Genomic DNA, 17,306 nt, shown 5'->3' with positions numbered 1-17,306 from the left:
TGGAGTAATCTGGGTCACGTAATATGTATAATAAACAAACGTGTGTTTGTTTACCAAGGACATTTAAATTTTAACAGAATGTGTCTTGCTCTTAATTGGATGCTTAATAATGGATGCTGTGAATCCCAATACAAGTGTTAATCGTACCAACAATCTTAACTACGTAGGTATTTTGACAGCTCAACCATTATTGGTAATTTTAAGGATCAGTCTAGAATAATATGTACTTATTTCCGAAAAATTAGTTGTGATTGAATATTTTCACGGCCAACCCAAAAAAATTTCACGTATTTTTTGTTGTAATTAATGTTTGTTTTAAATCACCAATAACTCACAAACTAAAGCAGTTAGCTATAGGGAATGCTTAAGAAATAAATCAGTACCATAAAATATCATTTCACTACAATACTGAAATACAGGGTGTTCCATTTAAGAAAACTCAGAAAATACTCATTCCGAGTTTCGACCAACCCTGTATACTAAAATTAAAAATTTAGCTATACTAACAATTCTTAACAATAGTAGACTATACTAAAAATAATTTAAACATAAACACAATTTTTGGTGTCAAACTACTACAATTCTACAGGGTGTGACAATTGTTACGAAATTAATAAAAAAGCGTAATTAGGTAGCTTTTAAATTACCCTGTAAAACATTACTAAACCTGATATTTCAAGAAAGAAGACATCGAGTAGAATCTAAAAATGTAAAAATATACAGTGTGTCCCATTTAAAAAAACGAAGTTTTAAGCAACTTCCGGTATAACTGGAAGTAGCAAATAGATACAAATATTTTCATTAAATTGATCACTCTTCAAAACTCCTTCATTTCAATTTTCATGATTCTTTTGCCTTTAGTTCTTGAGATATTTCTAATAGGTCCTTTATTTGCATCACCCTGCATATTCAATACAAACGCCGACTCCGAAATGACAGTAGCAAGTACATATACAATAGCGTCTATCTAAGAGCATATGCGTGAAGTTACGGATGATAAAAAGAACATATTAATTAATTGTATGTTAGTAAAAGTGACCATAGATTAGTTAGAGCGAACCTAAGCATTAACGGGCAACTTGAAATGAAAAAGAGAACACAAAATTTACAAAATTTAGATATGGAACATTTAAGGGAAAATAAACAAGAGTATAAAGAGAAAATTAAAAACATCATGCCCGATAAAAATCAACTCGTAAATAAAGGAGTCGAAGAAATCAATAACATTCTAACACAAACTGTTGGAAATTCCGATAAATTGATTTGTTGTGTGAATAGTTCGAAATCATGTCCCTTTTTTACCCTTGTCGACGCCCGTGGTTCCTCGCTTGCATATTTTCGAATGCCCATCTGGGCCGCGGGCAAAAGGACTAATCACGTGAAAACCAGGAATTTTGTTCTCCCTTCGACATCGAGAGAGATGCATTTAGCCCGCTGAAATGTCAACACGCAAAAAAATAGTGACTTGGTCGACGCGTCCTGAGTGACGATTGTAAGTAGATTTTTTACCATATTTTATTATTACCTATATCCTGTTATCGTTTGAGCTATTTGACCAACAATTGATTTAAATGTGTGTATTAAAAAGTTTATATGCGCCTATGAGAATTTCCATTTAATCTCTACCAATAGTAGCTATCGAAGAAAAATAGTAATTGCAGGTAATTTGTATTGTTTATTGCTTGTGTTGATTTTATTAAATTGTTTTCGTTCAATACCTGCTAATAACCTACATTTTGATCCTTCTACCGGATATGAATTATTTTTTAATATTATTTGATACACTGTTTAAAATTTGAAATGGTGGTTTGATTGATTCGTCGCAATTATAGTACATATATTCGTTTATTATTGTATATTACAATAGGTTTGTAATATAGGATTGATATATTAATTATTAATTATATTTGTTTTGTTTGATATCGGGATATGTACCTATTAGGAAAGTTTTATCGTTTGATTTTGCGTTGTGTCGAAGCGAGGCTTATCTGTTTACCGTGACGGATTTGTGGGGTCCTAGTTGTCGGGTGATTTATTATCCAAAGTAGGTACTAAATAGTTTTGAGTTTCGGTTCCGTGAATGGGTCTAAAGATTTAATTATCGTTTCTCCGTTTTTAAGAAACAAAATATTATTTTGTATTTTTCCGAGTGTCGCCCCATGGGCGTAGAGAAATATTTTTTGTGTTATACTTTTAATTTTTTGATTTAACCCTATAATCGCGTTTCGTGTTAGTATTTTACTATTACTGGATTATTGCATTTTTTTATCGTCGCATTTATAGTACAGTTAATATTTTACTTTGATCATTTCATTTCTGTTTGAAATTTTTATATAAAAAGTTGGAATGGATAAATCGAGAAAATTGAAATTCCAGCGGCATACAGCGCTCAATGACATTCAGTCCATTTTTGATTTGGGTAATAGAGCAGTGTCGGACTTGAGTTTAAGATCGTTGTTTAAAATTAGAGTTAGTGAAATAGATTTGATCAAGGACGAATTTTTAAAGCAGCATACAAGCATTATTAATAATGTTTTGTCGGTACCGGATTCAGATACGGGGGACGAAGAAAAGGTTCGAGAATTATTCTTGGACTTATTCTACAAAATAAAAGTTTTTGACGCGGAATTCTTTGGGTCACCATCTGAAAGTCCAGGTCCAGCGTCTTGTGCTTCCGGCGGAGCTCATCCTTCGCACATTCGCTTACCTTGTATTGATCTTCCTCATTTTCAAGGAAATTTTATTAATTTTGCATCCTTTATAGACCTTTATAATTCGATAGTGCATAACAATGCAGCCCTAGGAAACGTAGAAAAATTCAAATATTTGAAAGGTTGTTTAGACGGGACTCCGCTTAGCTTAATTCGCAATTTGCCCATAACTAACGATAATTACCAAGTGGCTTATGATTTAATTGTTAAACGGTACACAAATGTTCGTCGTTGTGCGACCGCCCATTGGGATGCGATAATGGGCGTTCAAAAAATCTCTGCGGTTAACTCGAAAAATCTAGCTAAATTAGTAGACACCTTTTTAGAAAATTTAGCCGCATTGAAAACTTTAGGCCTTCCCACTGAGCATTGGGATTTCATTATGTTCAATTTGCTTTTGTCCAAATTAGATGTTGACTCCATTAAGCTATTCGAGTTGGAAAATAAGTCTAATGAAATTCCTTCATTTAAAAAATTAGTAGCGTTCATCGAAACCCAATACATCGCGTATGATAATTTAGACAGTAGTATAGGTGAGGGAAAGAAGTCGCGGGCCACAAATAACACGGAGCCAAAGGCCAACTCCAAGCACCAGACTGGTGATTCAAGGCACAATCGTAGTAGCTCGTCGTTCATAACAAATTCGTCTTCAGTATGTTGCGCTCTATGCAAACAAAGCCATTATCTCAACCAGTGTTCGTTGTTCTTGAAAAAATCGCCAAAAGAGAGATATCAGTTTTGTAAAGAGTCTTCTTCCTGTTTTAAGTGTCTTAATCAGGCTAACCATTCAGTCAAGTCGTGTCCTAAATCCTTCAAATGTAGCAAATGTAGTAGTCATCTCCATAATAGTTTATTACACTTCGAGAGAAACCGTTCCAATAGTCAGTCGTCCTCAGAAAATAATAGTCCAGGGACATCGGGAATCGAATCGTCTCCTGAAGTATCCCATTGTGCTGCTAGTTTTGTAGGAAAGAAAAATGAAACCAAAAAGGAAATCTTGCTCGGTACTGTTTTGGTTCATGCAATTGACAGTAAAGGTTGCAAACAACCCTTGAGATGTCTTATTGATTCGGGTTCGATGAGTTCGTTCATTAGTCGAAAGGCTGCCAATCGATTGGGATGGCCTAAAACTCCTTGCTCGTTCGAAGTTAACGGACTCAATTCGATGCAAACGAAACTGAATCAGGGGCAAATAAGTTTCTCTATCCAACCTCGTCATCAGGAGTCACCGGTGTTTCATTTGGAGGCTATTATTACAGATAGGGTTTGCTCGGATTTGCCCAGCACCCAAATAGATATTTCTGCTTGGAATTATATTAAAAATTTGAAGTTAGCTGATCCCAAATTTAATTGTAGTCAATCTGTCGATTTGTTAATTGGTTGTAGTATATTTTCGAAGGTGTTGTTAGAGGGTAAAATTGAAGGTAAACCGGGACAACCTGATGCCCTAAATACCGTTTTTGGATATATTTTGTTGGGCCCAACTAGCACACCTAACCTTTCGTCAACTTGTTCTTCTTCTTCGTCGCTTGTTTGTCTTTCAAATGTGGAAGACTCGTTAGATTCTTCGTTAAGGAAATTTTGGGAACTGGAGAATATACCGGAAGAGCCAGTTTCAGAACCGGAAGACGTTCTGTGCGAAACCATTTATCGGGAAACACATAGTCGGGACGTCTCGGGAAAATATGTTGTGTCTTTGCCTTTTCGTGAATCGCCGCCTTGTTTAAAAGATAGCTATGATGTTGCTTTGAACAGATTTATTTCGTTGGAACGTCGCTTGTTTCGTCAGCCGGGTTTGCAAAAGGAATATTCGTCCCATATGCAGGAGTATATTGATTTAGGTCATATGCAATTGGTTCCTGAGGGCGAAAAGACAAAGGGAAAGTATTATATCCCACATCATTGCGTTGTTAAGTCGGAAAGTGTCTCTACTAAAATTCGAGTGGTATATAATGCGTCTCAGAAAAGTCCCAGGCTTGGTAAATCGTTGAATGATTATTTATTTGTCGGTCCTAAGCTACAACAGGCCATTGTCTCGCTTTTGTTAAATTTTAGACTTAATCGTTTTGCGTTGTGTGCAGATATTCGTCAGATGTATCGTAATATTTTAGTAGTTCCTGAGCATACGGATTATCAACGTGTGTTATGGAGATTTTCTAGCTTTGAGGAGATTCAGGAATATCGTTTGTTAACTGTCACTTTTGGAGTTGTATCCTCGCCGTATCTCGCTCTAAGAACCCTTTAACAACTAGTGTTGGACGAAGGCTCTCGTTTTCCTAAAGCCGCCTCGCTCGTTTGTAATGCTTCGTATATTGATGATTTTGTTTTCGGTGCTTCGACGCTCGAAGAAGCACAAAGTTTAGTCGAAGAATTAGTCGCTTTGTTGAAGTTAGGAGGCTTTGAGTTACGGAAATGGTGTTCGAACGAACCCAAATTGTTGTCGCAATTTCCTGAATCGCATATTAATCCTCTTTCTATTAATTTTGATCCAGAATCAAATGGTCCTTCTTTAAAAATCCTTGGTTTGAAGTGGATTGCACAGTCCGATGTCTTTCAATTTGCAGTCAAATTGCAGGATGTCCCTTGTACTAAAAGATCGTATTTGTCCGAATTAGCTCGAATTTATGACCCGTGTGGTTATCTAACACCTATTACCTTTTTCATCAAGCATTTAATCCAACGACTTTGGGCAACTGGTCTTGAATGGGATGATCGTCCTCCCTCAGAAATTATTCGTGTGTGGGAGCAATATAAAAGTGAATTATCTCTTATTTCACAGTTTAAAATTCCTCGTTTTTTGAATATTTCCTCTTGTCCCATCTTAGAACTTCATGGATTTGCTGATGCCAGTGAAAAGGGATACGCTTGTGTCGTTTATATTCGTAGTATTGATAGTCAGAACATGGTTCAAGTTAATTTACTTTGTGCCAAATCGAAAGTAGCTCCTATGAAACAGATTACGATCCCTCGATTAGAATTGTTAGCTGCTGTTCATTTGGTCAAACTTATGTCGTTTGTGTCACAGTCGTGGAAGAATATAATCTTTCAAAAGGTGTATGCTTGGATAGACTCACAAATAGTATTGCACTGGATTAAAAGTTCACCTTCTAGGTTTAAAACTTTCGTCGCAAATCGCATTTCGTATATCCAGACCCATAGTCAAAATTATTCGTGGCATTACATTGAATCTCAAAGTAATGCAGCCGACGCGCCTTCGCGAGGCATGCTACCGGCCGCTTTTGTATCGAAACTAGACTGGTTGACAGGTCCTTCGTTTTTATATAATGTTCCATTAATCTTTCCAGAGGTTCCTCCATCATTGCGGGAAAATTCCCCTTCGGAAGAGGTAAAGAAAAGTTTAGTGTTTGTTTCCACTCGTGAGGAACATTTTTTGTCTTGTTTGTTAGAAAACCAATCGTCTTTTACCTCTATCCAAAGAATTTTGGCCTTTATGTTGCGATTCGCGCACAACTCTCGTTTGAAAAGGTCAAGACGTGTAGGACCCTTGAGTTCAGTAGAATTGGAAAGCTCGTTAATTATTCTTGTTAGGTTTACACAGGAACAGTATTTTGAAGACCAGCTTCAGTCGAACTCGTTTCCAAAACCATTTCGCAAATTAGGAGTATTTTTAGATGATGATACTCAGTGTTTAAGAGTAGGTGGTCGTCTATCGCAGTCTTCCTTGTCGTATGAGGCAAAACACCCCTTTTTGTTACCAAAGAAATCTCGTCTTACGACTCTCCTAGTTCGTCATTATCATGAAAAGTACTTACATGCTGGATTTAAGAGTACTCAATTTTTGGTGAGTCAAAGGTTTTGGATATTGTCTTCTAAGCAGTCCGTTAATTCAGTCTTGTCTAAGTGCATTAGATGTTGGAAGCAATCTCCTAGGGCCTTACAGCCCCCTATGGGTGATTTGCCTAAATTTCGTCTCATTGCCTGCGGCTCCGCATTTTGGTGGTATTTATGAGCGCGGCATTCGTTCTGTAAAAGAACATATCGCTCGGATAGTCGGGGCTCAAATTTTGACATATGAAGAGTTTTACACTGTTTTGACGTTGATTGAGTCCGTTTTGAATTCGCGTCCTCTCACCCCATTGACCAATGATGTTGAAGATCTCAACGCTTTGACCCCAGGGCATTTCCTGACTCTCGAACCTTTAACATCATTGCCTGTGCCTGATTTTTCGAAGGTATCCCTCAATCGTTTGTCCCGATGGCAGTTGTTACAACGCATCCATAGGGATTTTTGGGCTCGATGGCGTAAGGAGTATTTGCATACCTTACAACAAAGGTCCAAATGGTTAGATTCTGGCTTTGTACCCAAAATCGGTAGTTTAGTTGTTTTGAAGGAGGATAATTTGGCTCCGTGCAAATGGCCTCTCGCGCGTCTTGTTGAATTGCATGCGGGCAAAGACGGGGTAGCTCGGGTAGCCACCGTGCGTACGACTAACGGAACTTTGAAACGGCCTCTTGTCCGACTCTGTCCCTTGCCGATAGAGGACTAGATGTCAACTTTTCGTTACTTTAGATTTACTTTAGATTTACGTTTCGTTACTTTAGATTTAGTTTTTTTGTTCGGATTTGTTAGTACGACTGCGACAAAACCACCATTTTAATTTTAGTTTTGATTTGAGCTTAAGTTTTAATATTTTTTGTTTAAGTATTTTAGTATTTTTTTTGTTAATTGGATTTGTTTTTTTTGTCATTGCTTGTTGCCCAAGTAGTGATATATAGTATTAGTTATTGTTAAATGCCTTATGGCCTTTAAAGGGGGGAGAATGTTGGAAATTCCGATAAATTGATTTGTTGTGTGAATAGTTCGAAATCATGTCCCTTTTTTACCCTTGTCGACGCCCGTGGTTCCTCGCTTGCATATTTTCGAATGCCCATCTGGGCCGCGGGCAAAAGGACTAATCACGTAAAAACCAGGAATTTTGTTCTCCCTTCGACATCGAGAGAGATGCATTTAGCCCGCTGAAATGTCAACACGCAAAAAATAGTGACTTGGTCGACGCGTCCTGAGTGACGATTGTAAGTAGATTTTTTACCATATTTTATTATTACCTATATCCTGTTATCGTTTGAGCTATTTGACCAACAATTGATTTAAATGTGTGTATTAAAAAGTTTATATGCGCCTATGAGAATTTCCATTTAATCTCTACCAATAGTAGCTATCGAAGAAAAATAGTAATTGGCAGATAATTTGTATTGTTTATTGCTTGTGTTGATTTTATTAAATTGTTTTCGTTCAATACCTGCTAATAACCTACACAAACATTATTAAAAGCCGGGAAAGAAGTGGCACCCATGAGAAAGAAAAGACAAGAATGGATCTCACATGAAATAAAAACATTAATGGAAAAACGGAGAACACTAGCTCAACAAAACAAGAGATCAACAGCAGAGTATTCGAAGATAAACAAAGATAAAACATTTCAAATTTGAGAAATCAATTCAAAAGAAGAAAGTAAAATTCATTAAATTTAGTATGAGTAAATAATAAATAAATTAAATAATTTTTTGTTTTCAAAACAAGGAGATAACAGAGTTAGAGTTTAATTTATTAGGTTAGAAATTGTTGCAACAAAGTTAAATTTTAGTATTTTTTGAATCATATGTACACGGCTTATTTGATAAAAACCATAGATTACATTTATATGATTTTAAATGTTTTCAATTTCCCTGTTTCCACCCTGGAAGAAGTAAGCAACTAGAAATACTAGAAGCCACAGATCACAGGTATTGTATCAAATACAAAATTAGCCCTGAGAATAAAATTGATTGAAAAATTTAATTTGAATTTAGTTTTTCTTTTACATAGACAGTAAATAAAATAATTGAATAATCAATTAAATTAAGAATTTGCTAATCAATCTAAATAAATAGATAAAGTAGAGCATAACAAAATGGCGTCCCAACTGATGGTGCATTAGAGAGTATTTCTGGTTGCAACTTTGAAAGGGAAGACAGAGGAAAAGCAGGTGATTGAAAATCTATATTGAGTGGTCAAAATTGATATATTTGAATTACGACATATAAATTTCCTTTAGGTACAATTTTAATAATTGATTTTATTTATTTGATATTTGCATTTGATGATTTTTTGAAATATTCGTATTACATTGGGTAAGAGAAAATTTTCGTGTCTGCAACAGATAGGGTGTTTTAAAGTTCCCTATATGGCGGGGATAGTATTCTTCGAAAAGAAATGCCAGAGACAAGAAACAAAAGCAAAGAAAACAAAAAACAAGGAAATATTCAGAAAAAGAAGAACATTTGGAACAAGGAGAACATTCAGATCAAGAAGACATTTTAGACACAACAATCATGGCAACAGGAGAAAAGGAATTGACAGAAAACAAGTTGGAAACGCTATTCAAGCAGGCATAGAAGAAGTGGAAAGAAAGATCAAAGAAAACGAAAGAAAAATTGCGAAAATCAATACTCAACAAAATTTCGGAGAAAGAAGAGAAATGGTTATATATAGCACAGATGACGTGCAAATACGGTTTGGCGGGGATGTAAGAAGATTACACCCAGTGCCTTTCATAAATAGCCTGAAAAATAAAGTACAACACATTGGAAATTTTGAAACAGCTAAAGAAATGATCAGAAACCATCTTAAGTATGAGGCAGGTCTGTGGTTTGACAGCAAAGAAGAAGAAATTGACAGTTGGCAACAGTTTGAACAAAAATTTTTAAACTATTTCTGGGGAAAAGTCCAACAAATGGAAATCAACAAAGAATTACAAAATGGGAAATATAATGATCGGATGGGTATCTCAGAAAAAACATACGCATTACAAATATACAATAATGCAAAACATTTACAATACAATTATTCGTCAGAACAATTAGTCGAACTGATTGCAAGACATTTCGAAGAAACGCTAGAAGATCATATCACGTTGCAAAATTACAAAGAATAGTTTGTGCCAATTCCTACAAATAAGAGAATCACGTCTAAGAGAAAGAAAATCAAGAAGATCGCAAGAAGATTACAGACCCCGAGAAACACAGGATTACAGAGATAGAAGACAAAACAATAGGAGGGACTATACAAGACGAGATTTTAATCCCAGGAGGGAAAACGAAAGAGACTACGGAAGAGGAAATTATGAACAAAGAAATAGGCAATGGAATGAGGACAGAAATCGAGATAACCAGAATAGAAACAACACACGCACAAATCAAGAAAACAGAAATAATGGTAGACAAAATGAACAGGGATATCGAGAAAACTGAAACAGATCCGACAGACCAAGAGAAAATAGAAGAGAGGTAAACAATACCCAGACAGAAGAATATGACGAAGAGAGACACTACGACGAAAATATAAACAACGAGGAGCAAACGGCGTTTTTTCACGAAGGCGCTCACTAGAAACAAAGAACCAAACATGAATTTTTTGACACCCAAAAGAATTTATAAAACTGGCAGGAAACAATGAAAAAATAAATGGAATAAATTTAAAATTTGTGGATGGCTTTATCAACGAGAAACCAATTAAAATTATGATAGATACTGGCTCGGAAATAACATTGGTCAACAGAGAATTAATAGAAGAAGTCAATTTAACAAATGTAATTTACAAAATAACTAGGGTGAACTTAGTGTGCGCAAATAACCGGACATTGGCAACAATAAATGAAGGCATACGAATAAAGGTACGATTAGGTAAGAGATTTTATGCACTACAATGTGTCATAATGCCAAATATGTCGCATGACATGATCGTCGGAGTAGACGAATTGACAGAAAAACATGTAGTAATTGATTTCAAAAATTACAAGATGAAAATCACAGAGGAAGATAAAGAAGAACAGGAAAGTTTGAAAAACGACAAGGAACATGAGAAACAGAAAATGTACGAATCAGATAAAGAACAAACCGTGGAGATGAATTTGGGACAAGGCAAAAAGAAGAAAAGGCGACAGAAGAAGATAAAAGAAAATGAAACCTGGGATTCCTCAAAAGAAGAGATGAGCCCAGAAGAAGAGAAAATGGGACTAACAAAAGAAAATGAAAACTGGGATTCCTCAAAAGAAGAGATGAGCTCAGAAAAAGAAGAAGCGAGATTAATAGACGAAAAGAATACATTTGAAACAGTTGTATTTGAAGAAGAGGGATGTGATAACGACAATACAGAATAAACGATAAACATGTGTAAAGAAATTGAGGAAAAAAAGAGAAATTATCTGCGGGGAAGGAAAGGAAAAAGAGATGAGGTTGATTTTAGGAGACTATGAAAATTTAATAAATGAAGAAAATAGAGTGGCAAAAAAGTACGAATATTCAATCGAGGTGAAAAACTTGGAAAACTTTCGATCGAAAACATATCCGATTCCATATAAGTATCGACAACAGGTGAAAGAAGAGATTAATAAGATGTTGGAAGATCAAATTATCGAGAGATGTGACTCACCTTATATCAATCCAATCGTGATAGTAAAGAAAAGCAGTGGAGAATTGAGGCTATGCTTGGATGCCAGAAATATCAACCAACACACTGTATCACAATATGAATCACCTTTAAACATCGAGACCATTTTTGAAAGAACTACGGGTTCACACATATTTTCTAAAATTGATTTAAAGCATAGCTTTTGGTTGATACCTTTAGCTGAAAAATGTAGAAATTACACAGCATTTTCCATCGATGGTATTGTATACCGATTTTAGGTAGTGCCTTTTGGATTGCAAAGTGCGTGTGCAGCATTGGTCAGAGCACTACACACCATCCTAAACCGCCATGAAGATTTCATAGTCCACTACATAGATGATTTATTGATTTTTTCACAAGATAAACAGAGCCATTTGAAACATATAAAAATAATTCTGGTGGAATTGGATACAGCCGGATTAAAATTGAACATCGAAAAATGTCAATTTCTCCAAAAGGAAGTGATATATTTGGCTTTTAAGTTGGACACAAAAGGAGTTAGTTTAGCCGAAGACAGAATCAAGACACGAATACCCAAGACCAACAAATCTTAAAACATGGAGGGGTTTTCTCGGTACGAAATTATTTTAAAAAATTAATTCCCGATTTAAGTCAAAAGGAAATACCGTTAATAAAATTACTAAAGAAAGGGATAAAATGGAATTGGAAAGAGGAACAGGAGAAGGCTTTTCAAATTCTCAAAGATGAATTTTCAAAAGGAACGAATGAAAGCAGAATCCCATGTATAATACCATTCATACTTAGAACAGATGCGTCCATACAAAAGTTTGCAGGAGTATTATCTCAAATACAAGACGAACAAGAAGTGCCAATATGTTTCATCTCGCGAGTGACAAAACACATGAACGAAAATATAGTGTGACAGAACTAGAGTTTGCCAGCGTACTATTCTGTGTGAACAAATTAAGATTTTATCTGCTAGGGGCGAAATTCACAATCGAGACGGATCATGCAGCGTTGGTCCACATCATGAAGAACCGATTGGTGAATAACCGAATACACAGAGGCATCTTGTTATTACAGGAATACGATTTTGAGTTCCGATATATCAAGGGGAAAGATAACATCATAGCCCACGCTCTAACACGAGATGAAGACATCGGGAAAAAAGAAGCAATCACGTTACACGTGGGATTAAACATTTTAACCCAAGAAGAAAGTGTGTTTTCTTTAAATGAAATACGAATGAATCAAGAAGAACTGGACGAGAGAGAAAAACGAAGAGCAGAGAGGGAAAACGACCTATTTTTCAAGAGAATAGACGGGAAGGAACTTTAATTGGTGACGCAAACATTGGCAGAGAAAATCATAAAAAAATTACATGAGGACAACGGACATATCGGCAGCAGGAAAGTTTGGCTGGTTTTTCGAGAAAACTATATATGCCGACAGGACTACCGCATTGCTAAGGAGGTTACGCAAAAATGTGAGACATGTCAAAGATACAAAAGTACAAAACTTCAAGAATGAAAACATCACAAAAACTATTATATCCCATAGAAAATTCAAAATTGTAGCAATCGATATGTTAAGTGATCTGATCATGACGACCCAAAGGAATAAACATGTTTTGGTGATGGTGGATGTTTTCTCAAAATATGTAAAGTTATACAGTTGCCGCACCACAAAAGGAGAAGAAATAATGAGAAAGATCGACAATTTTATCGCTACAGTAGGAACACCAAGAAAAATTCTCCTGGACAATGCAACGTATTTCAGAAACGATCGTTTCAAAGGACAACTGCGAGAAAGAGGAATTGAGACAAATTTTGTTAGCATCAGACACCCTCAGAGCAATCCTTCTGAACGTTTTATACAGGAAGTGACAAAATTTCTCCGTATTGCGACGAATGGACAACATCGACGATGGGATAGGAAAAGAGCGGAAATCGAAAAGTACCTAAACACCATCCCAAGTACAGTAACCAGAGAGACACCGGAATACATAATGAAAGGTGTCATGCCGAGAAGACCATGGGAAGATCCAGAGCCAAGAATATACCAACAGGTGGTGGAAATGGTACAGAGGAGGCTGCGACGAAGCAATGAGAAATATGTTCAAAGACAAAATCAAAATAGAAGAAGGAGACCAGTAACGTTCCAGAGGGGCAAAAAGGTGCTTGTAAGGGCCTTAAGAGTGTCAAATCTCACTAGCAATATTTGTACGAAGTTAATGCCTGTTTTCGAGGGTCCTTACATGGTGGATAACGAAAATGGGGTAAATAGCTATGTTTTGAAACATATTGATTCGGAAAAAAACAGAGGAATTTATAATATTCACGATGTTTACAAATATCATGAGTAAAGGAAGGAATGGCACATAGTAAATAGTTAAGGTAGGAAATAGGAAATAAATTAGTATAATGAAGTGGATATACCGGAAATTTTTTTGCCTCGAGAAAATCGGTTGCAGATGCAAAGAATTTTATCGAATTCAAAAGGCGGGGATTTTGTTGTAGAATTGTTTTTATAAGAAATTCAAAAAAATTAAATTTATATCAATAGACCATAAGACCATAATTTTTCATCACCCTGTATATGACCCAAAATTGTATAGAATTTAATTTTGCTATTAAACAAGTGTTTCGGAAAAATGAAAACAATTAGTGATAATGATTCGGTGAAATTGACGGGACATTAACAAACAATTCGGTGATTAGAAAGTGGACAGAGCGTTGACGGGAACAATGACGTTTTTAAGATCTTTCCGGGAAGGTTTTTAATTTGGTAAACAAATTGAATTAATTTTTAGATGTAAAAGTAGAAAGTAGAAAAGAACTAATTATGATATTTCTTGAAATTTGACAAATTGGAAAAGTTATGTGGAAGAATATTTGGTTTCTCAAGAAATAAATGGTTTGAGAGAGGTTGTTGTTGATTGGATGGAAAATATTGGGAGTAGGGATATTGAATGTGGGAGTCTGGATTTGAGAGAAAAATAAGGGGTACTGTGTAATGAACCTCGAGAGAAGGCAGTCGAGTTTTTAAAAGTGTGTAATCAGTGTAGAGTGGTGTCATCAGCCTTTGCGAGCAGAATCAAGTTGAAACCAAATTGTCGACCGGTTGAAGAGTTACTTTTCCTGGTCCGAGGGAGATTCCTTTATTTTGTCTAGAACGAGTAGCTGATTATTATCCTTTTGTGCACAAGATATCAAGCAAGGAAAACTGAGCAATAGAATTCGAGCAAGTCATGGGTGTTTTTCTTGGAAGCAGTTTTGACGTCAGGGACATTTCCGCAACATCCAGAGAGTACGTGTTGGGAGAATCAAGGACGGCGCAATCCAGAAAACGAGGGAGTGAAGAAACAAAAAGGTTAGTCAAATCATTTGTCAGAATGGAGAAAATTTGTTTATATCAAAACCATATTTGTTTATTTGTTTATTGAACATTTTTTTTTGAACGCAGTTAGTCATTTGAAATTTGAGAAATCAATTCAAAAGAAGAAAGTAAAATTCATTAAATTTAGTATGAGTAAATAATAAATTAATTAAATAATTTTTTGTTGTCAAAACAAGGAGATATCAGAGTTAGAGGTTAATTTATTAAGTTAGAATTTGTTGCAACAAAGTTAAATTTTAGTATTTTTTGAATCATATGTACACGGCTTATTTGATAAAAACAATAGATTATATTTATATGATTTTGAGTGTTTTTAATTTCCCTGTTTCCACCCTGAAAGAAGTAAGCAACTAGAAATACTAGAAACCACAGTTCACAGGTATTGTATCAAATTCAAAATTAGCCCTGAGAATAAAATTAATTGGAAAATTTAATTTGAATTTAGTTTTGTTTTTACATAGGCAGTAAATAAAATAATTGAATAATCAATTAAATTAAGAATTTGCTAATCAATCTAAATAAATAGATAAAGTAGATCATAACAATATACACACACCGGCAAAATTAGCCGAACACCTTAAAAATGGGACATGTTTGATGTCTCGAATTTCCTAAACCACTGGTCCGATTTGAGTGATTCTTTTAGTATGTTATAGCCTTATTATTTCAGAATATCGTAGTAATAATATTGTTGTTAGACAAATAAATATCATTTTATACCGGGTGTACAAATCATACTGTGTTTTTTTCTGAAAGTTTGGAACACCCTGTGGAATATTCTAGCATATGTAAAATATTAAAATTAATACTCGATTGTAGATTGAGGCTTTAACATTTTCTTTTTGATTCATTTACTTATGTGAGATAATAAAAAAGTTATGTGCGTTAACGACAATCCATGTTTTTCATCAATAAATCCTCATAGTAGGGGAGGAAAGTATACTAAATTTGCAGTTACTCGAGCGTTATGGGGACCTATTGGATTGTGAAGAGTATGTGCTAAAATCAGAAAAAGGTTAAGTTAAGTTTTCGATAAAGTGGGGGACTCTTCATTTTTTAATTTAATTTTCCATTTGAAACAATCATTTTTCTCCGACTATAGCGCTCTCTATCCATAATTCGAAAAAATGTGTGGAATAAAAGTTGCTTATTTTTACGTAAAGAATCCAAATCTGCAATAAAAATTGGGGGCTCCTATTTAAGATTTTAAATTAAATCCCCCACCCCACCTCCGTGGGGGCTCGTGACACCCCAGGGAGAGGGGTGGGGGGTAAATTAAAAATTTTAAATACGAACCCTGCGATATTTCGCGAAATGGACATCAGATCGTAAAACTGCAAAATACACCTATTCAATATTTTTCAAAAATCTACAGAATGGCACCACAGAAGACCCCCACGGAGGTAGGGTTAAAATCTTAAATAGGAGAACCCAATTTTTATTGCAGATTTGGATCCTTGACGTAAAAATAAGCAACTTTTATTCGCAACATTTTTTCCAATTATGGATAGATGTCGCTATAATCTGAAAAAACGATTGGTGGAAATGGAAAATTAAATTAAAAAAATCGAGAGTCCCACACTTTATGGAAAACTTGACTTAACTTTTTTTGGTTTTAGGACCTACTCTTACACAATCCAATAGGTCCCCATAACGCTCGAGTAACTGCAAATTTAGCATACTTTCCTCCCCTACTATGAGGATTTATTGATAAAAAACAGAGTATTAATTTTAATATTTTACATATGCTAGAATATTCCACAGGGTGTTCCGAACTTTAAGAAAAAAACACAGTATAATTGTAACACCCGGTATAAAATGATATTTACCTGTCTAGCAACAATATTATTACACCGATATTCTTAACTAATAAGGCTATAACATACTAAAAGAATCACTCAAATCGGACAACAGGTTTAGGAAATTCGAGACATCAAACATGTCCCATTTTTAAGGTGTTCGGCTAATTTTGCCGGTGTGTGTATATGGAAAATTATTCATAACTTCACCATTCATAATCATCCTTCTTGTTTTTCAGAATGTGCATTTCCGAAAATTCTTTCGAAGTAAACGTTGGAAAGCAGCAGGGACGACAAGAATTATCCCTACAGTACTCCTCTTTTAATATTAAGAGCCTGCAATTCCAAACAGTCTACTAAAACTGATGTTGTGCGAAGGTTCTATAATCAGCACAGGTTTTTGATGTTGTCTTCTTAGGTAGAGCTATGAACAATGAATTGGACCAACCATTAGGTAGGTGTCTGCTGATATAAATGGTATTGGAAAACGAAGTTGTAGCCTCTAAAACATTGCTATCATTAATAAGCTTCTATATTTCACTTAAAATTTTATCAGGACCTATTAGTGGAGTAACTGACGGTGGATATGAGCTATTACCTCCGATTTCGTTGAACCTCCATCTATTTGCATGCAAATTGGTGAGTGGTTAGAGGATATCTCAAGGAACAAAGGTGACATGGTGTCAACTTGCGCTTTTACCCTGGGGGTGGATGCCATCCCTTCTCGGGGATGAAAATTATTTTATTAAAAATAACCCCATAATTCGATAGAGGGACAAATTTCAATCAACATTTATTATATAAAGTTATTAAAATAAATCAAAACTTTTTGAGTTATTAAAGATCAAAGATTTTAATTTTTCTTGAGAAAAATGCATGTTTTTAACCAATTTTTCATCAATAACTCAAAAAGTGTAAGTTTTTACAAAAAAGTTATAATTATCAAAATTGAAGCTAATAAAAAATGAAATAAACCTCTTACCATAA

At 35.1% G+C, this 17,306-nt stretch overlaps 1 protein-coding gene across 1 annotated transcript; it reads left to right on the top strand.

Moving 5' to 3' along the window:
• The first annotated feature begins 2,346 nt into the window (after positions 1 to 2,346).
• LOC126890243 (uncharacterized) lies at positions 2,347 to 16,679 on the top strand. Its single transcript, XM_050659098.1, has 3 exons — positions 2,347 to 4,690; positions 6,017 to 6,398; positions 16,559 to 16,679. The coding sequence occupies exons 1-3, from the start codon at positions 2,347 to 2,349 to the stop codon at positions 16,677 to 16,679; spliced, it is 2,847 nt and encodes a 948-aa protein (XP_050515055.1).
• Positions 16,680 to 17,306: the final 627 nt, after the last annotated feature.

Source organism: Diabrotica virgifera, chromosome 8 (genome assembly GCF_917563875.1).
Source record: "Diabrotica virgifera virgifera chromosome 8, PGI_DIABVI_V3a".
NCBI classification, from domain to species: domain Eukaryota; kingdom Metazoa; phylum Arthropoda; class Insecta; order Coleoptera; family Chrysomelidae; genus Diabrotica; species Diabrotica virgifera.
This window is presented reverse-complemented; position numbering and strand designations above follow the sequence as displayed.

Excerpts from the sequence above, each read along its gene's own strand:
- LOC126890243 (XM_050659098.1), top strand. The coding sequence starts at position 2,347 with ATGGATAAATCGAGAAAATTGAAATTCCAGCGGCATACAGCGCTCAAT. Across the intron at positions 4,691-6,016 it reads TCAGAAAAGTCCCAGGCTTG|AGGTTCCTCCATCATTGCGG; the intron begins GTAAATCGTTGA and ends TAATCTTTCCAG. Across the intron at positions 6,399-16,558 it reads CTATCGCAGTCTTCCTTGTC|AATGTGCATTTCCGAAAATT; the intron begins GTATGAGGCAAA and ends CTTGTTTTTCAG.